The following is a 20,902-nucleotide window of genomic DNA, read 5'->3' as shown; positions in this document are numbered from 1 at the left end:
AGGTATGTTTGGCACTTTGAAACTCAATAGATACAAATATCAAAATGCCTTTTACTGTTAAGAGATATCATACAAACAATATACCTACAAAACGCTTTCCTGAAAAAGTCAAAGCATTTTTACCAAAACCTTGTAAATTTATATGGCTATTATTTTGGTACTTAGAACTTTTCTCACATTCTAAACTTTAGAGAATGAGGCAAATCAGAAAGGGTTTGGAAAAGATTAAATCAGTCTTCAGAGAATAGTATAGGTTCAAGACACATTCAACCTAATTTCCCAGACCTGGTTCATTTATTTGTTCATTCAGCAAATATTTACTAAAAACCTGCTATGGACTAATACTGCTCTAGACAGTACTATCAGACAGAAGCTGTAGCAGGAAAAAATACCAATAACCTGCCCCCATGGAACTTATATTCTAGTGAGGAAGATAGACAATAAACAAATAAGCAAATAAATATATAATATCAAGTCAAAGAAAAGTTCTATGAAGGAAAAAAGGCCCAGTAAAAAGAAAGAGGGATAATTATGATACGATCAAAGAAGGCTTCTTTTGACAATTTGGCAGTTTCTTACAAAACTAAATATACCCATACTATAGGATCTAGCAATTACACTCCTTGGTGTTTATTCAAATGAGTTAAAAACTTACGTCTACACAAAACCCCGCACACAGATGTTTACAGAAGCTTTATTCATAATCGCCAAAACTTGGATGCAATCAGAATGTCCTTCCATAGGCAAATGGAAAAATAAACTGTGGTACACCCAGACAATAGCGTATTATTCAGCAGTAAAAAGAAATGAGCTATCAAACCACAAAAAGACATGTAGGAACCTTAAATGCCTATTATTAAGTAAAAGAAGCCAATCTGAAAGGGCTACTTATTACATGATTCCAACTATATAATATACTGGAAAAGGCAAAACTATGGAGACAGTAAAAAGATGAGTGGTTGCCAGCAGTTGCAGGGAGGGACAGATGATCAGGCAGAAGGCAGGAATTTTCCAACAGTGAAAGTACTCTGTATGATACTCTACTGGTGGATACATGTCATTATATATTTGTCCAAACCCACAGAATGTACAACACCAAGAGTGAACCCTAAGGTAAATTATGGACTTTGGAAAATTATGTCAATGTAGGTTCATCAACTGTAACAAATGTAGGGACTTCCCCGGTGGTCCAGTGGTTAAGAATCCTCCTTCCAATGCAGGGGACGTGGGTTTGATCCCTGGTCCAGGAACTGAGATCCCACATGCCGCGGGGCAACTAACTCAGCGCGCTGCAACTACAAAGCCCACGTGCGCGCTCTGGAGTCCGCGCACCACAACTACAGAGCCCACGCGCTCTGGAGTCCATGCACCACAACTAGAGAGCCCACACACTGCAACAAAGAGCCCACACGCAGCAACGAAAGATCCCGTGTGCTGCAACTAAGACCCAATGCAGCCAAAAATAAATAAATAAATAAATAATTTTAAAATAAATAAAAAATTGTAACAAATGTACCACGTGGAAGAGGATGTTGATGGTGAGAGGTGTGTTTGGGGGAGGTGGGGGAGTGCACATCTGGGATATGGGAAATCTCTGTACTTTGTGCTCAATTTTGCTGTGAACCTAAAAGTGATCTAAAAAATAAACCCTATTAAGAAAAACAGGGAGGAAGAAAAAGAAGCCTTCTTTTGATAAAAAGGTTTCTTGAGGTGAAACCGGAGAGAAGTGAAAAAGCCACTGGAAAACCAAGGAAAGCTTGTTTAGGCAAAGTAAAGAGACTACACAAAAGCCCTGAGGTAGGAATCCTGACTGATAGGCCCTGAGGCAGGATTCATGACTGCATTTGAGAAAGAGCAAAGAGGCTACTATGACTGGAATGTAGCAAATGAATGAAGTGAATGAATGAATGAAGTAAATGTAGTGAAAGAAGTGAGACAGCAAAGGAGGGAGGGAAGAATGGGGAGAAGGGAAGAAGATCAGGTCAAAGCAGATCATCAGGGCAAGACATGGTAAGAATTTCAAATATAGTCACAAGTGTGATTGGAGGCTACTGGAGGGCTGAATGTAGGAAAATAACAGTTATCTGATTTACATTTAAAGAAATTCAAGGTTCAGATGACATTAAATATTATTCCCAGTGAAGCATGTGAGAAAAAGCCATTTTGCTTCTTTCCAGTCTGACGTAAAGAGCTTGAAATCTAGGGATCACTCTAGTTTTCTGAACCACTGTTACATGACAAGGTGAAACACAAATCATAGGTATTTTTACAGTTATAGTTGCATTTATAATATTCTAAGCAAATTTTACAAATGCCCCTTGCAAATAAGGAATACAGTCTAAACCTAAACATGTTTACTTTGCATGGCTACAGAGTAAAAGTGAATTCAGAGTAAGTCCAAGGCCTCACTTATGATAAAATATCATCACCACTACCCAAAAAAGCTTCACACATGTCTAAGGGGGTAATAAAGGATTAGAGCTTACCTCACAGAACCTTCCGGAACATTTGGCACATACAGAGTAACAGGAAAGGGGTGCTGACTGGAAGATTTCATAGTTGCCATTGCCCGTAAAGCCTCCACTTCATTACGTGGGGAAGAAACCTTCATACATCCTAAGTAGGTCAGTTTGTTAAATAAAACACTATCTTCTTCAGGTATTCCACTTGGAGAAGATGGTTTGGGTGTAGAAATTTCTGAAGAAAAAGAAACACTCAAAAGTTAATATAAAACTTCACAGTATAATTTCACCTATTGCCCAAAAACAAATGAAAAATTGCAAATAAAATTTAGGTCTCTCTGTGTTTTCATTTCTTTTAATGTTTATCCTGCATCTTAACTTAGAGCTCTGGAACTGGCAATTTTGTACTTCAGACCTCTCAAAGTATTATCTTACTTAGCTATAACTTCTTTACAGGAAAAGAAAAAAAAAATTCTAAGCTTTGTATTTTAAAAAATCAAAAATACGGAGTTCAAGTGATACAAAACAATACGGAGAAAAGACTACACTAAAGACAGTGTGAATTATCCTAAAACTAATGAGAATTAAACAAAACTAAAATCAGTTAAAAGTGTCTCTGGTAAAGATCCTGCATAGCACCAAATTTATTAATCAGGCTAAATTCCTCAGCAAAAGTCAACGTTAAAATGTTCCATCTCAGGGGCTTCCCTGGTGGCGCAGTGGTTGCGCGTCCGCCTGCCGATGCAGGGAAACCGGGTTCGCGCCCCGGTCTGCGAGGATCCCACATGCCCCGGAGCAGCTGGGCCCGTGAGCCATGGCCGCTGAGCCTGCGCGTCCGGAGCCTGTGCTCCGCAACAGGAGAGGGAGGCCCGCATACCACAAAAAAAAAAAAAGAATGTTCCATCTCATACTAATACCAACAAAGTCAAGCTCCTTATTTTTCTCCTTCCTAGCTTGCTGGCTTCTACAAAATATGTACGTATTTCAATGAAAAATTTTTCCTCAAAATAATTATTTTGATGAATTATCCTATGATTGCTTCCCCCAATTCTTTAAAAAAAAAAAAAATCCACTTTAATTCTAAGCACAGCATGCATGTAGCAAAGTCCCAACTGTGGTTAGAGAGTATTTATCTGCATATATCAAGTAGTATAAAGCTTCCCCTCTGCCACTCTCCCCTTCCCCACCTAAAAACCCACATTCAGCTAGTCTCCAACTCTTCCTGCTACCCACATCCATGCTGTACAAAATTAAGCAGCCTGTCTCACCCAAACTAGATCCTTGTGACATGCTCTAATTCTCCTTACCAGGATTACACTTACAGGATATTAATAAATAATTCACAAAAGCCATTCCCAACCTCCCCACTCCAGCTCCCAAATATTATACTAAATCATGCACCCTTCACCACTGTTTTTCTATTGATAAACTAAAGCTATTCAAATGAAGTGCTTCATCTACCATGTTCTTCAATCACTGAAACATGTTTTTTCCCCTTTAGAATCAGTTCAATGTATACATTTCAAAAGGGACATATAAAAAACTACAAATACATTTTAAGGCCGAATACAAACATGTTTAGAATATACATATACGCTTTTTTTTTTTTTTTTTTTTTTGCAGTACATGGGCCTCTCACTGTTGTGGCCTCTCCCGTTGCAGAGCACAAGCTCCGGACGCGCAGGCTCAGCGGCCATGGCTCACGGGCCTCAAACATGTTTAAAATATACATATATGCTTTTTTTTTTTTTTTTTTTTTTTGCAGTACATGGGCCTCTCACTGTTGTGGCCTCTCCCGTTGCAGAGCACAAGCTCCGGACGCGCAGGCTCAGCGGCCATGGCTCACGGGCCTAGCCGCTCCGTGGCATGTGGGATCCTCCCAGACCAGGGCACGAACCCATGTCCCCTGCATCGGCAGGCGGACTCTCAACCACTGTGCCACCAGGGAAGCCCATATATGCATTTTTGTTAATTTAGCAAGTACTTATGCAAAAACAATTATTTGCAAGATCATATGGTAAAACTATGCTTTGGTGACTGATGAACACGATAGATCAAGTATTTCAAATGGTCTAACGTATGTGTAATTGGAATCCTACAAAAGAGGAAAAGGTGGGGAAAAAGCTTTCTGAAGAAATAAATGTTTTACAAAATCTGTGTAGCTCACAGATTCATGAAACTGTATACCCCAAATACAAAAACAATACATAAATGGATCCAAAAAAAAAAGATGACAAAATTGTAGACAAGACCGTTAAAGTAACTATTATAAATATGATAGAGGAATTAAAGAAAAACACCTAACAAAAGAAGGAGAAAAACGGAAGACAGAAAAAAGAACCAAAAGAAATTCTAGAGCTAAAAAATGCAAGATCTGAAATGAAATATTCCCTGGGTGGATATAACAACTAATTCTAATTTGCATAAGAAAATAAGAATATTAAAGAAGATCCTTGGGATAAAGGAAAATGATACTAGAGGGAAACTGAAGAGCACCAAAAGTTATAAATATGAGGGAATGACTTTTTCCTTGCCGTTTAATTTCTTTAAAATACAACAGACTGCTGGTCATTCCCATTTGGAGTTCTTATTAATCAGTATGTCCAGAATTGAATTCATTAGATGTCCACTCAACTATTCATGCCTTGAATAACTCTTGAATCCATCCCACTTTTCTTTGGCCCCATAGTCATTACCCAAATTACTACAGCAGTAACCTCCAGTCTTTCTTTCCTCTAATTTATTCTCCACACTGCAGCCACCAAGATCTTCCATAAAGATGAAAGAAAGAGGGACATCCCTGGTGGCACAGTGGTTAAGAATCTGCCTGTCAATGCAGGGGACACGGGTTCAAGCCCTGGTCTGGGAAGATCCCACATGCTGTGGAGCAACTAAGCCCATGCACCACAACTACTGAGCCTGCGCTCTAGAGTCCGCGAGCCACAACTACTGAGCCTGCATGCCACAACTACTGAATCCCGTAGGCCTAGAGCCTGTGCTCCAAAACAAGAGAAGCCACCGCCATGAGAAGCCAGTGCACCACAACGAAGAGTAGCCCCTGCTCGCTGCAGCTAGAGAAAACCTGCGCACAGCAACAAAGACCCAATGCAGCCAAAAATAAATAAAATAAAATAAAATAAAATAATTAAAAACAACAACAACAAAAACAATCCTAAGGTAGTTACTTTTTATAGCTGCAACTAGAGAAAGCCTGCGTGCAGCAACAAAGACCCAACACAGCCAAAAAAATTAATTTATTTATAAAAATAAATAACTAAATAAAATAAAATGCCAAAAAAAAATGAAAGAGAGAGAGGGAAGAAGGGAGGGAGGAAGGGAGGGAAGGAGGAAATAAATTGATATACCACGCAAACACTAATTATAAGAAAACCAGAATGGCTATATTAATATCAGAAAAATCAGACTTCAAAACAACAAACAGTAACAGGAGAAAAAGACATTTCACAATGATAAAAGGGTCAATTTATAAGGAAAACATAATTTAAAAAGTGGCTATGCCCCTAATACCAGAGCTTCAAAATACTTGAAGCAAAAACTAGCAGAACTGAAGATCCTCAAACTGAACCAGTCAAATTGAAGTAACAAGTCTGCTATAGCTTCTATGTATTAACTGAAAACACTGGGCAGAATATAAAAAGTAACTACCTTAGGATTGTTTTTGTTGTTGTTGTTTTTAATTATTTTATTTTATTTTATTTTATTTATTTTTGGCTGCATTGGGTCTTTGTTGCTGTGCGCAGGTTTTCTCTAGCTGCAGCGAGTGGGGGCTACTCTTCGTTGTGGTGCACTGGCTTCTCATGGCGGTGGCTTCTCTTGTTGCGGAGCACAGGCTCTAGGTGTGTGGGCTTCAGTAGTTGTGGCTCGCAGGCTCAGTAGTTGTGGCTCACGGGCTATAGAGCGCAGGCTCAGTAGTTGTGGTGCACGGGCTTAGCCGCTCCACGGCATGTGGGATCTTCCAGGACCAGGGCTCGAACCCGTGTCCCCTGCACTGGCAGGCGGATTCTTAACCACTGCGCCACCAGGGAAGCCCAGGATTGTTTTTGTTTAAAAAGCAAATAACAACAGACATATTGGAGAGAGGTCAAAACTTGAAGAACTACCAGTATAGTACTGAATTCCCTTTTACATTTTTTCATCCTTTATATCCCACATTTGACCTAAGGGCAGCCCAAGTTGCAGAACTGTGCAGTGAGCAACAAAACTGTGAGAGAAATCCAATTTTTCTGGCCAAAGGACAGAACAAAAGAGTCCCTGTAAACCAGAGAACGTTTGGGGAATTATAACTTTTTTTTTCTCTCTTTTTTCTCTCCCAGTTCTACCAGAAGGCCAGCCCCAGTGTTGGAGCTGCACCACTATGTGGGAAGTGGGGCTGGGGGGAAAGGATGGAGTGCTGTAGCATATGCAACTCAAAGAAAAGGAACCGCTCAGTGGTTAGAACACCCAAACAAAGGGGCTTGGCTCTTGTGGTTCAAAAAGGAAAAGGAAACCTTTGCTTTTTTTTTTTTTCTTTCTTTTCTCTCACCACTCTGTCCTGAAGTGAGAAACCTGTCTTTCTACACAAGAGAAGAAGGAAAATGGGCCCCAAGAAGCCAGAGAGTATGGGGGAAATCCTGAGGAGGAGAGTTGGAGAAGGTAATCCCCTAATTTTGTGTATGAACTAACACAAGTCTTGGGTTCACCACCATGCTATACATGTGTGGAACAGACCAAAGAAGCATAGCAAAGGTTTTGGAATTGATTGACTTTGGAACCAGAAAGCAAGAGAGAACTTGGCGTCTGGATGTAACCAAGTGGACTGCCTGCTAAAATAAAACAAAATCAACATTCTTCAGAGGATTTTATCTGGAAACAGAATCTCAAAACATAAGTTTCAGAAAGTCTGGAAAACAATTCAGTTACTCAACTAACAAAAAAAAACAAAAACAAAAAGGAAAAATAGGAAAAGGTGACCAATTGTCAAGGGAAAAGCAATCAACAGATACCAATCCCAAAATGATGCAGTTGCTAGAATTATCAAAGACTTTAAAATTGATATTATAACCATGCTCTATGACATAAAGGTGAACTAACCTGGAATGAGTGAAAATATTAAAATCCGTGGCAGAGGAACAGAATGTAAAAAGGTGAATTTAAGATCAGAAAAATAGAATATTAAAAATTCACTGGATGGGCTCAAAAGAAAGGAGATAACAGAATAGTGAGCCAGTAAACTGGAATACAGATCAACAGAAATTTTCTAAACTAAAGAAGGGAGAAAAGAAAAAGATTGGAAAACAATGAAAAGAGCCTTAGGAATTGCAGGACAATATGAAAATATCTAATAGTTTTGTTTTCTGAGTCACGGGAAAAGAAAAAGACTACGCACAAAAAAATTTTCTAAAAAATGTTTGAAAACTTCCTACATTTCATAAAAGATATAAATTTACAGATTCAAGAATCTCAGTGAACACCAACAAAGATAAATTCAAAGAAAACCACACCCATATAATCAAACTGCTGGAAAACAAAAATATTGAAAGTAGACAAATAGCATGTTACAAATAAGGGAACAATAAGTGATTCAAACGACTGCAGATTTCTCATCAGAAATGACAGAGAAGAGAAGACAGCAGGACAACATCTTTAGAGTATTCAAAGAACATTGCTCCATAGAAATTCAGGGGTTAGGTATGTCAATGGAGGTAAAGGGCCTACACCCTGCCCCATGCCCTTTGTTTTGTTTGTTTTTTTTTTTGGCCGAGCCACACGCTATGCAGGATCTTGGTTCCCTGACCAGGGATCAAACTGTGCCCCCTGCAGTGGAAGCATGGAGTCTTAACCACTGGACCACCAGGGAAGTCCCCCCATGCCCATTTTAAGTGATATGTTATCATTACTGGGCTTTGACCTAAAACTGTATGTGATTTTATTCTGAGGTTCAAGATTTCCAAAACTATTCATGATGACAAACATTTTATTTGGTACTTACTTTGTGCCAGGCATTTTACAAAATACTTTATATGGGTGGTATCATTTAAACTTCTAAATCCCTATGAAACAGGTTCATTTTTTCTGTATTTTACAGATGAGATAACTGATCATTAGAGAAGTTGAATAACTTGCCCAAGCCACAGACAGAGCCTGGATTCAAATCTAGGTCTGAACTCCAGATACCATGTCTTAGCCTCTATGAAAGGTCTAAAATAGAATGAATTAAAATCAAAATGAAGTTTATTCTGCCCTTAATTATAGAGTACCAGCTCTTCAAGGGAAGGAACTGTTCTATCCTCTTTTTATTCCCAGCACTTATAACAAGTGTCTAAAAGACTAGACACTCAATATATGCCAAATGAATTAATCAGTAAATAAATGAAATTTTTTAGAGCTAGTGGTCCTTTTAGCAACCAATTAATGGCAAACACACATCATCTCTGGGTACCACTTAGATCCTATCTCATCCACAACTAAATGTATCATAACTGCAGCTTTCATGTAGACAAAACTCATGACTAGTGGAAATCTGAAGTTAAGCAGGCAAATAGCAAAATATTTTTAGCAAGGCAACACTTTTAGATCTCGTAAAATCACACATCGATGTAAGAAATTCATATCCTCCTAAATATAAATTCAGTCCTATTCAAGTCACACTTTTCAATTCCATCATCCCTTCCTTAGCAGAAAGATGCAAATAACAAAGAGCATGAGAGAGAAGACTCATCTATGTATCCACACAGTATTTCAGTACATTACAGTAAATTAGTAGATTCCCTGTAGACGTGAATCCAAGTAGCCAGGACACACGATCACCAAATGACAAAAACCAACGAGTTATCATGATGTTTAAACAAAAGCCCTTATCTATCTAATTTTATCACTGGCAAATTACATATCTTTACTATTCACTTTAGCCCATTAAAATCTAGATACTAGGGCTTCCCTGGTGGTGCAGGGGTTGAGAGTCCGCCTGCCGATGCAGGGGACGCGGGTTCGTGCCCCGGTCCGGGAAGATCCCACATGCCGCGGGGCGGCTGGGCCCGTGAGCCGTGGCCGCTGGGCCTGCGCGTCCGGATCCTGTGCTCCGCAACGGGAGAGGCCACAACAGTGAGAGGCCCGCGTACCGCAAAAGGAAAAAAAAAAAAAAAAATCTAGATACTTTCCAGACAGTTCCTTACCTTTGAAGTTATGTGTCATTTTAATCGACCACAACAATTCTGTTAACAAAAACTGCAACTATGAAGAGGCAGCTGAAATGTCTTCTCATAGTTCTTTCAGGCTGCTATATAACAAAATACCACATGGGTGGCTTATAAACAACAGACATTTATTTCTCACAGCTCTGGATGCTAGAAGTCCAAGACTGAGGCTCTGGCAGATTTGGTGTCTCATGAGAGCTCACTTTCTAGACAGCATCTTTTCACTGTGTCCTCACACTGCAGAAGGCACAAGCTAGCTCTCTGGAGTCTGTTTCAGAAGGACATAATCCCAATTATGAGGGCTTTGCCCTCATAACCTAATCACCTCCTGAAGGCCTGACGTCCTAATACCATCACCTTGGGGGCTAGCATTTCAATATATTAATTTTGGGGAGAACACAAAACATATATAACTAGAAAAGAATGCTTTTTAAAACTTACTTGTAAAGCAAAGTAGAAATTCTTATCCACTGAGATCTTCAGGGAAAGATACATTTTTTTAAAATGTATTTAATATAATGGGTGTTGAAAACACAAAAGTACATTATACATGGTCCCTCCCTATCAAATATGCTCAGAAATAAGAATATTATCTAGGCCATTGCAAAGGACAACTGATTCCAATAACCCATCAGAGCTATCAATACATGAGAAGATAAAGGTATTTCTTCCTTTTGATTAATATATTAACCAAAAAAATAACTATAGAAATGTTGATGTCAGTATGCTTTGGGTTTGGGGGGAAGGCTAGGGATTTAAGAAATTCAAAAGATAAAGAAAAGCACAATGAAAAATATAATCTCTCATGTTCCCTCAATCAAGAACCACAAAAATTAATATTTTGTAAGGCTTATTTCCAATCTTGTGTGTACACACACACACACAAAGTCCCCTTGAACTTAAATCTAGCCATGAATATGAATATACACTGAAACCTATGAGTCTTTATAATGAATCATTAAACTAGGGGCACTTTTGGGGACCCCCAACACATGGCAAATATCTTCTCTGAGCCTCATTTAGCCATATTTATTATGGTACTTTTCTCATTCAGATTTAAGGTTTTATGTATTAAAATGCAAGTAGCTTTTCCTTTATGATTTGGCCTTTCCTACCCTGACAATCACAAAAATATTCTCATTATTTTCTTCTAAAGTTCATTTTTCCCATTTAAATATTTGATTCACTAGGAATAAATTTGGGGAACAGTGTAAGGTAGGGCCACCGTGTTTCCACTGTGTAGCACTTTGGCCTATATCTACACTTACCCTACATGAACATTCAGAAATGGATCGTGAGTGCCTTACATCAATCAGGATGATCTCATCTCCTCTGTCAGAATGACTTACTGAGGAGTTTGAATATAACCAAGGCCTACACGTATCGGTTCATATCATTCCCCTGACTACTAGAAAATGGTTCAGTTGGTCCAATCAGAGTAAAACTCACAACTTTTGTTCAATGAGTAAAAGATCAGAGCCTTTCTCTCGGTCACCAGACATGAACAAATCACCTAGCCTTACTTACCAATTTCTGCAGCTACCTACTTTGTGACCACAAAGGAAGTCAGTTAAGGAGAAAGATGACATGGAGAAGATCAAAGCTGAGTAGTTTACAAAGAAATACTACCAGAGCCCAGATCAAACCACACCTCCAGTGTTTAAACCAGCTGAAGTAGGAGTTGGGTTGGGTTTGGTTTGGCTTTTCCTTCATCCAAAACCATTTTGACTTACAAGCTGGTATTCCTACTAAAAATCCTACTCATTCATGCACGTACATATTATTTATTACACTGTAATAAATACTTTTACAGTATTATTACACTGATGGAGTTGATATGCTATTTTACTTAGAATTTTCACAAATTGGAATTTGAAATAACTGTAGTCAAACTGAGTAAGAAGTCACATTATATGAAAGAATGTGTCCATTACACTGTTCTTTGACACCCAAGAATGTATTCATTTGTTCAATAAGTATTTATTGAGGGCCTACTATATGCCAAGTACTAGGGGTAAAATGAATACCCAGACATAGAGCCAGTTCTCAGAGAACACTGAGACTGATTTTACAGGTGGAGATACAAACAGAAACATAAGAACCAAAGTGGGAACTGAAAAGCTGCTGGCCTTGATCTTAGAAAATGAAGCTAATAAAATTTTCTAATATTCCTCTTAAAATTTTCATTATCACTTTATCTCATTTCTATTATAGTTTCTAAGAGTTCAATACAGTACCTGTATTCGACGGATCCAAAATTAATTGAAGAGACGGCTTATTTATTTGGCTGGCCGAAACATCTCCAAATGAATTGTCTGAAATCTCACTGGAACTCGGACAATCAACAAGAAAGCTGCTTTGTCCTTTCTCAGAATCTCTCAAAATCTCTTCCATGGCTTTTTCCAGTTGTTCATCACCATTAGAAACTATCTACAGACAAAGCAAGACAATTCGTTTCAATCATAATGTGGTTTTGGAACTTAATGAAAATATTTCATTTCTAGAAGAAATTTAAACAATCTAAATATTTAAATTTAAATATAGTTACTGAATACCAAGAATTTATACAGCTGTACCTAATTTCATTAGATATATACAAAATCCTGAGTTATAAACTCAACTAAATTAGAGGATTATTAGTATCAGAAAAGGATTCTTCAGAAACATACCAGGCAGTTTCCAACTATATCTGATCTAAGATCTTATTTACAGATATTTTCTTTTTCTCTTTAGAAACGTATTCTAAAAACTGGGTAAACCTAAATTTATGTGTTTTAAAGAGGAAAATGGATACATTTAAATAGATAATATGTAGCATTGATATCAGAGCATAAACATATTTCTGACTCCTTTAAACATTTTCCTTGAGCTGTCAAGGAGTATTGCTAATTTCCTTACACTTAAGTTGACTCATCTTTTTCTTAAAAGCAAGTGAGACACAAAGCCTAAGTAAATAAATGCCTTAAACACATTAATATGAAAATACAGAGTTAAATGAATTTAAATAGCTGTTTATTTAAATACAGATATTTGAATAAATTTAAAGAAATCCATTGATTAATTAAATTATAAATATATATATCCTCAACATAATGTAAAATGAGTACTTAATAATCTAATTTTTATAAAATTTTATTAGATTGATTTTATTAGATTAACATACTAACATACGTTTGATATAATTAATATTAAATAAAAGTCATAAATAATATACAGCATTTTTGGCTAATTTCTCTCTTCCTATTTCTAGAGGGTGGTTATGCAATTCCCATACATGTATACCTGGGTTTGTTTGGTTCTTTTTTTTGAGTTAGGAAAGGCAACATAAAAATGAAAAAGAAAAAGGACCACATCCAAATAAAAACTCAACTGCTAAAATTATAAAACATATACTTCAAAAATATTCAGACAAGTGTTAAATCACATACTTGAATGTTACCAGCTGACTTAAAACATAAAAATCATAAAGAAAAGTCTCTCAAGTGAAAATAATACATAACTACATATTTATATAATTAATTTTTAAAACCCAGCAGCAGTAAGAGAGACAAAAATATCCAGATAAATTAAATTTATGTAAGATTTAACCATTAAGTCTAACTTGCCAATTATCCTTTCTCTTCTTTTTTCCCTCCTATTCCTTCTTTCTGAATTCTAAAGTAAAAGATAAAAAACCGAAAGCAAAAATTTTAAAAATACACAAACCAAATAATTAGCCTCTGGATAAATCAAACACTGATTCTAGTCTCGAGGTCAGTACTCAAGAAAAACCTTTGGATTTTATATATCTCCTAAGTTTCACCTAGTTAAAAATAATAATAATAATTCAAAATAATATCATTTGTAGAAAAGGGAAAAATACCTTCAGTTCAGGTTTTTCATCATCTTTTGTAGAAGTATCATCTGCATGCTGAGGAACCAAAACAAATTCTTCACTGTTCAGTGTAGTCACAGAATCCGATGACCCACTAATCTTCTGTAATGAAGCTCTGACCTCCATTTCAGTGCTGCAAACCTCTCTTCCCACATCCACCTGGTCAAAATCACAAGAAGTAAGAACAAAAATTAGTGAATAAAAACATGAACTATTAAGTACCTGATCAATCTTTGGCCTTTAAAATTGGTTCATGCAAGGAAGAATTCTGCTGGCTCGATAATTATCTCAAAACTAGGGAGGCTACCTTCTTGGGCTGGGCCACATAATGGAAATGTACCCTGAGTTTCCAAGCTAAAAGAACCATATTGTTCCCTGAAAAACAACACAAACTTGACCATATCTCAACTAAAAGTATTTACTACTATTTGGCACTCTACATATTTCTCCTAGAAATACTTTTTGTTCTTTTTAATAAATAGAAAAATAAATAATAAATAAATAAGCTAGACGTATCTACAAATTCATACACAAACAAAAATACATTCACTGAAATTACTTTATAACTAAACCTAAATGTCTGCAAAAACTTATCTCCTCAAGACTAAGTATTGTACCTTAAAATATTTTTTCTGTGTCACTTAAGTTGACTGATTAACAAAGAATTCAACACCCTAAGCCAGGTATCTTTTCTTTTCCAGACATGTAGCCACTTATCTACAGGAGGCAAAAAAAGCAGGGGAGGTGAGGGGAGCAAAGCTTTCACATTGCATTCATGCAGCAGTAATCAAATACAGCGTGATTCTGTTTTCTGGATAGATCTCTACTTTACACCATAGAAACTCAACATTCTCTATCACTTCCAGAAATTCAAATATTCACACAACTAATTTTAACTGAACATGTACACTATATAACAGTCAGTGTACTCACAACTGTGGTTACATGAGCAAATAAGGCAAACAAGTTGCCTCCTCTCGTGGAGCTTACGTCTAGTGAGGAAACAAGCAAGTAAGGTAATCCCAAATCATTCTCAGGCTATGAAGAAAATACAACAGCCTAATGTAACAAAGAGTAGCTGTAAGGAATACACAGACAACTTTAAGTAAGGTGGTAGGAAAGGACTCTCTGAAAGGGAAATATTTGAGCTGAAACCTGGAAGATAAAAAAGAACTGTATATTAACCAATCTGCTCAGTGACCAAAGGGGTAACGTGACAGAGAGGTAAGACAAGTAGACCAGTGCTAAAGAACGCAGGACCTTGTAACCATGGTAAGTCTGCTCCAAGCCAAAAATTCCTCCAGAAATGTTCTTTTTCTCTTTCTAATTAGGTTATTTTGTTCACTGCCTCATATAAATATGGCTGCAATATCTCATTTTGCCATTAGGTGACACTAACACCATTACTCTCAGAAAAAAAAAAATTAATAATAACTTCCCCCTTCAAGTTACACTTTAAAAAATTACCTCCTGACGTTATCAAAAATCAAAGTTTCTAATAATATCAAAACAAAGAATAATCACTGCAAACTCCAAGGCCGGTGTAATTAGCTAGCCTTCATTTATTTGTTAGGCATATAAACATCCTTCCTTTTTAAAACCCTTCAAGCACATTCATCTGTCCTCTAAAGGTTTTTCTCATTTTGCATATTATATGTTTCTGAAAATGCAGTATGTGTTAGAAGCCATGTTTTTACCCTTCAGGCTACCCCATGAATCCTTGATTGCCAAGACATCAGACATTCCAGGTGTTCTTTCTGTGGCCAATCCTTCTCCAAATCTTTTTCAGTTGCCACTCCTCTACTTGACCTCTAAATGTTGGAAATTCCCCAAGTTCAAGTCCCAAGCTTTTTTTTCTGATTCCTTGCCACACACTCTAAGTAATATCTCTCATTGCCATGGATTTAAATAGCATCTATATGCTGAAAGTCTCCCAAATTTCTATCCTAACCCAAACGTCTCCTCCAAACTCCTGATCTGGAATCCAACTCTTTATCTGATATTTCCATGTGGAATTCTTATCAGTATCTTAAAATGTGACCCACATGGAATTCCTAATGTCCCCTCCAAAGCTGTTCCTTATTCAGATTTCCCATTTCAGTAAAGAACACCACCTTCCACCAAGTTGCTCAAACAAAAAATCTGGTTATCATCCTTGATGCATCTCTACTTCTTCATTCCTCTCATTACCAAGTCATGTCAGCCCCACTTCCAAAATAAATCCCACATCTATCCCCATCTTTCTCCACATCCATTTTACCAACCTAATCTAAGCTATGATCTCATCTACTATAAAAGTCTCCTAACTCATCTCCTACCTCCAGTCTTCTCCCTAATCTATTCTTCACAGAACAGCCAAAGAAATCTTTTGGAAAGTAATTTGGATTACATTAAAACTCCAGACTAAAATCTTTTCACTAAAATTCAAATAAAATCCAAACTCCTTGCCAGGACTTAAAGGCCTGACACACCCTTGCCTCTGTCACTCATCATTACAGCTCTTTAGTCATAGAAAGTTTTTTCCCACTTTAGGGTCTTAGCTCTTATCTCCTACCTTCATATGGCTGACTCCTACAGGTATCAGCTTTGTTTCGTCCACTCAACAAATATTTAATGAGTCCCTACTATGTGACAGAAACTGTAATGGGAACTGGAGACTAAATGATTAGTGAGATGAACGTAGGCCCAGTCTTCTTAGAACTAACATTCTTATGGATGTGATAAATAATACAGAAGAAAATTAACTAGGATCACATACTGGAATAAGTACTGGAAAAGATGATGAGAAGGGGCAGGGAGCAATATGGATTCAGTTGACATTTGGATTTAATAAGAATAAGCAAACAATGGAAAGAATTAGGGAGAAAGAACTTCAAGTAGAAGAAATAGCAAATACAAAAGCCATGATGTAAGAAGGCTTACTGAGGAACAGAAAGGAGGCCATAATAGCTACATAATAATGAGTATGGGGGTAAGAATACAGTTGTCCCTCAGTATCCATGGAGAATTGGTTCTAGGAACCACCACAGACACCAAAATCCACAGATGCTCAAGTACCATAGCTGGCCCTCTGTATCCTTGATTCCTCACCTGTGGCTTCAACCAACCACAGATTGTGTAGTATTGTAGTATTTATTGAAAAAAATCTGTGTATAAGCAGACCCAGACAGTTCAAACCCATGTTGTTCAAAGGTCAACTATAGTTAGTATGAGATGAAATATAGACAGGAAAGGCAGAGAAGCCTGAGGCCACCCCTGATGTTAAGGCTATCTAAATATACTCCCTCCCCAATCCCAACTCTGTTTTGTTCACTAGGGAATATCCCATTCCTACTTTAATGTCTAGTACATAGTAGATATTTAACAAATGTGTTGAAAAAAATGTTAAAAGCCCCAATCAGGCTAAAGTTCTCACAACTACCAAATGTGGAGCCAGTATTTGAACTAGGTAGTCTAACTTCAGAGTACATGCTCTAAAGCACTACATTATACTGTCTCTTAAAGTCTCCTCATCTGTTCTTGAGATCCAGGGTTGGTATCAATAGAACATCACTATGCGTACTGAACTTTCCCCACACCTCTCCTCCTTCAAAACTTATCTGTCTCTTCCGCCAAAGCATTCTTCTTAGATAAGTGATATTTACACTAATAGTTAATTCTGAATTAGCATGTGAATGAATACTAATGGTTGCTCAATTCAAATAAGATGTCCATTTATAATAGAGGTTTTCTTTAGCCCAAGAGAATGTCAGATATTCTGCCATGCTAACAAGAAAACTATTAGTTTACCATATGTAATTTTGTGACCTCTCCAGAACACAGCTCACCACTTCTCATTCTACTCAAAATTAAGACAGCTCTCATTACAACCATAAAAACTCTGCCTTGAAGGGCCTTATGGATACTTTTAGACGTTTACCTAATGCTACTTTCTTGGACTGAAGATTGCTTTGAACCTCAATATAGAGATGACATGCTTATCAAATTTGCACACAAACATAAAATCTGAAAATGCAAAGTCAATACTTTAAAATATTTCCACAGGCAAGTAATAAGATTTAAATATGGAAAGAATAGTCTTTTCAATAAATGGTGTTGGGACAATTAGATATCCACATGCAAAAGAATGAAGTTGGACCCCAACCTCACACCATACACGAAACTTAATTCAAAATGGATCACAGACCTAAACATAAGAACTAAAACTATAAAACTGTTAGAAGAAAACATAGGAGTAAATCTTCATGTCCTTGGGTTAAGAATAGTTTCTGATATGACATCAAAAGCACAAGTGGCGAAAGAAAAAAGAAGTTAAACTGGACTACGTCAAAATTTAAAATGTGCTGAAAATGATACCATGAAGAAAGTAAAAATAAAATCCACAGGATGAGAAAATATTTGCAAGTCATATATCTGATAAGGGTCTAGTATCCAGATTATATGAGGAACTCTTACAAGTCAGTAATAAAAAGACAAATAATTCAACTTCTGGTATCAGCTAAAGAGCCTGGAAGTCATCACTCCCTTCCCTACAACAAGAAAAGGTTGGACAAACTGAAAATCAATAGCTTTTCTTGGATCCATCAGAGAACTGAGGTCACAGGACAAACTGCCATTCCAAATCGGGGGGCAAGCAAGAGAGAGACAGCAACTGGGATGTTTACCTGCAGCAGAAGCTGCTGGAGCCATAAACTGGAAGAAACACTTAAATGATAATTTTGACAAATTGCTGGAAGCTAAGTGTGGAATTTGGGTGTGAGAGGGGAGAGTGGGTTGTGGAAGGGTGGCTTCAAATTTTTTGCATATTTAGTTGGTACTTAATAATAAGTAATAATAAAGAAATTTCCAACATTCAAAAAAAAGAGAAAGCTGGAATAATTATATTGATTTTAGACAAAGCAGACTTCAGAACTAGAAAGATGATCAGAGATAAAGAGGGGTATTATATAATAATAAGAGGGTCAATTATCCAAGAAAACACAAGAAACTGAAATGAGTATGCACCTAAGAACAGAGAATTAAAGTACTTGAGGCAAAAACTGATAGAACTAAAAGGAGAAACAGACAAATCCACTATTATAATTGGAGACTTCAACACCCCTATCTGAGACTGACAGATCAAGCAGGCAGAAAATTAACAAAGATATAGATGACTTGAATAGCACTATCAGTCGACTTGATCTAATTAACGTTTACAAAATACTAATCTAACAAGAAAAGAATATACTTTCTCACAGAGAACAGTCACCAAGGGAGACCATATTCTGGGCCATAAAACATACCTTGGCAAATTTAAAAAAATTAAAACCATATAAATATTATCAAACCATAATAGAATTAAGCTAGAAATCTGTAACAGATAGCTTGGAAATTCCCAAATATTTGGAAATTAAATGACACTTCTAAATAATCAAGAGTCAAAGAAGATGACTCAAGAGAAATTTTAAAATACTTTGAACTAAACAAAAATGAAAATACAGTTTATCAAAGGTTGTGGGATGCAGTGAAAGCAGTACTTAGGAATATGTTGCATTGAATGCATATACTAGGAAAGAAAAAAACACCTAAAATTATAAAAAAAAAAACTTATGCTTCCTTAGGAAACTTAGGAAACTAAAAAAAAAAAGAGAGCATATTAAAAGAAAAAATATAACAGAAATCAATGAAATTGAAACAAGAAAATACCAAAAATTAAAAAATCAAAACCAAAAGATAGTTCTTTAAAAAGATAAATAAAATTGATAAATAGTCTAGCCAGGCTAAGCAAGAAAAAGAGAATACACAAATTACCAATATAAAAAATGAAAGAAGGTCATCACTACCAATCCCCTGAACATTAACAGGATAATAAAGGAATACTACAAGCAATTCTATGCCCACAAATTTGGTGACTTAGATGAACGTGACCAGTCCCTTGAAAGACATAAAGTACCAAACTTCACACCAGGAAAAACAGATAACCTGAATAGCTCTATACTTTTAAATAAATTTAACCAACAATAATTAATAAGCTTCCAAAAAAGAAAGTAACAGACACCGATGGCTTCACTGGTTAATTCCACCAAACATTTAAGGAAGAAATAGTATCAATTCTCCATAATCTCTTCCAGAAAACAGGAGAGGAAATACTTCCTAACTCATTCTATGAGGCCAGCATTACCCTAATACCAAAACCAGATTACAAGAAAACTATAGACAAAATATTATAAAATCATCTCCAACAATGTATAAAAAGAATTATACCCCAGGGGTGCAAGACTGACTCAAAAATTAATCAATGTAATCAAACATCAATAAGCTAAAGTAAAATCATGATCATGTCAACTGATGCAGAAAATGCATTTGACAAAATGCAACACCCATTCATTATAAAAACTCTCAGTAAACTAGCAATTGATGGAACTTCCTCAACTTGGTAAAGAATATCTACAAAAAAACCTATAGCTAACATTATACTTAATTGTGAGAGACTGAAGAGACTGGACACTTTCCCTTAAGACTCGGAACCACGCAATGATGCCCCTCTCTCAGCTGTGATTCAATATCATAAGAAATAAAAGTTATAAAGATTGAAAAGGAAGAAATAAAACTGTCTTTATTCACAGATTACATAATTATCTATGCAGAAAATCCCAAAGAATCTACCAAAAAAACCTTAGATACAAGGGCAACACACAAAAGCCAATCTCTTCCCCACATACAAACAATAAACAATGGGAAATTTTAGGTGTTTTTTTTTTCTTTTTCGGTTACGCGGGCCTCTCACTGTTGTGGCCTCTCTCGTTGCGGAGCACAGGCTCCAGAAGCACACGCTCAGCGGCCATGGCTCACGGGCCCAGCCGCTCCGCGGCATGTGGGATCTTCCCGGACCGGGGCACAAACCCGTGTCCCCTGCATCGGTAGGCGGACTCGCAACCACTGCGCCACCAGGGAAGCCCAGAAATTTTATTTTTTTTTTTAAAGCAACAGCATTTACAATAGCACCAAAAAATGAAGTACGTAAAAATCTAACAAAATATCTATAGAATCTATTTTTATTTTATTTTTTTTTTTTTTGTGGTATGCGGGCCTCCCTCTGCTGTGGCCTCTCCCGTTGCGGAGCACAGGCTCCGGACGCGCAGGCCCAGCGGCCATGGCTCATGGGCCCAGCCGCTCCGCGGCATGCGGGATCCTCCCGGACCGGGGTGCGAACCCAGTTCCCCTGCATCGGCAGGCGGACGCGCAACCACTGCGCCACCAGGGAAGCCCTATAGAATCTATTTGTAAGTAGAAATCTACAAAACACTAATGAAAGAAATTCAAGAAGATCTAAATAGATGGAGAGATACTCAACATTCACAGATTGGAAAACTCAATACTGCTAAGAATGTCGA

The 20,902-nt window shown here is 37.0% G+C and overlaps 1 protein-coding gene across 2 annotated transcripts in view; it reads right to left on the bottom strand.

Moving 5' to 3' along the window:
* Positions 1–13,688, bottom strand: part of RABGAP1L (RAB GTPase activating protein 1 like) — a 642,929-nt gene extending 629,241 nt beyond the window's left edge. For both annotated transcript variants that reach the window (XM_055084169.1, XM_028488591.2), the window contains exons 1-3: positions 13,518–13,688; positions 11,893–12,085; positions 2,487–2,697 (exon numbers count right to left, since the gene is read on the bottom strand). In XM_055084169.1, the coding sequence (XP_054940144.1) occupies positions 2,487–2,697; positions 11,893–12,085; positions 13,518–13,655 (542 nt within the window). In that variant the 5' untranslated portion in view covers positions 13,656–13,688. The remainder of the gene's footprint in view (positions 1–2,486; positions 2,698–11,892; positions 12,086–13,517) is intronic.
* Positions 13,689–20,902: the final 7,214 nt, after the last annotated feature.

The sequence above is a fragment of the Physeter macrocephalus genome, chromosome 4 (assembly GCF_002837175.3).
Source record: "Physeter macrocephalus isolate SW-GA chromosome 4, ASM283717v5, whole genome shotgun sequence".
Lineage (NCBI taxonomy): Eukaryota > Metazoa > Chordata > Mammalia > Artiodactyla > Physeteridae > Physeter > Physeter macrocephalus.
Note: the sequence above shows the minus strand (reverse complement) of the source record. Positions and strands in the feature narration are given on the sequence as shown.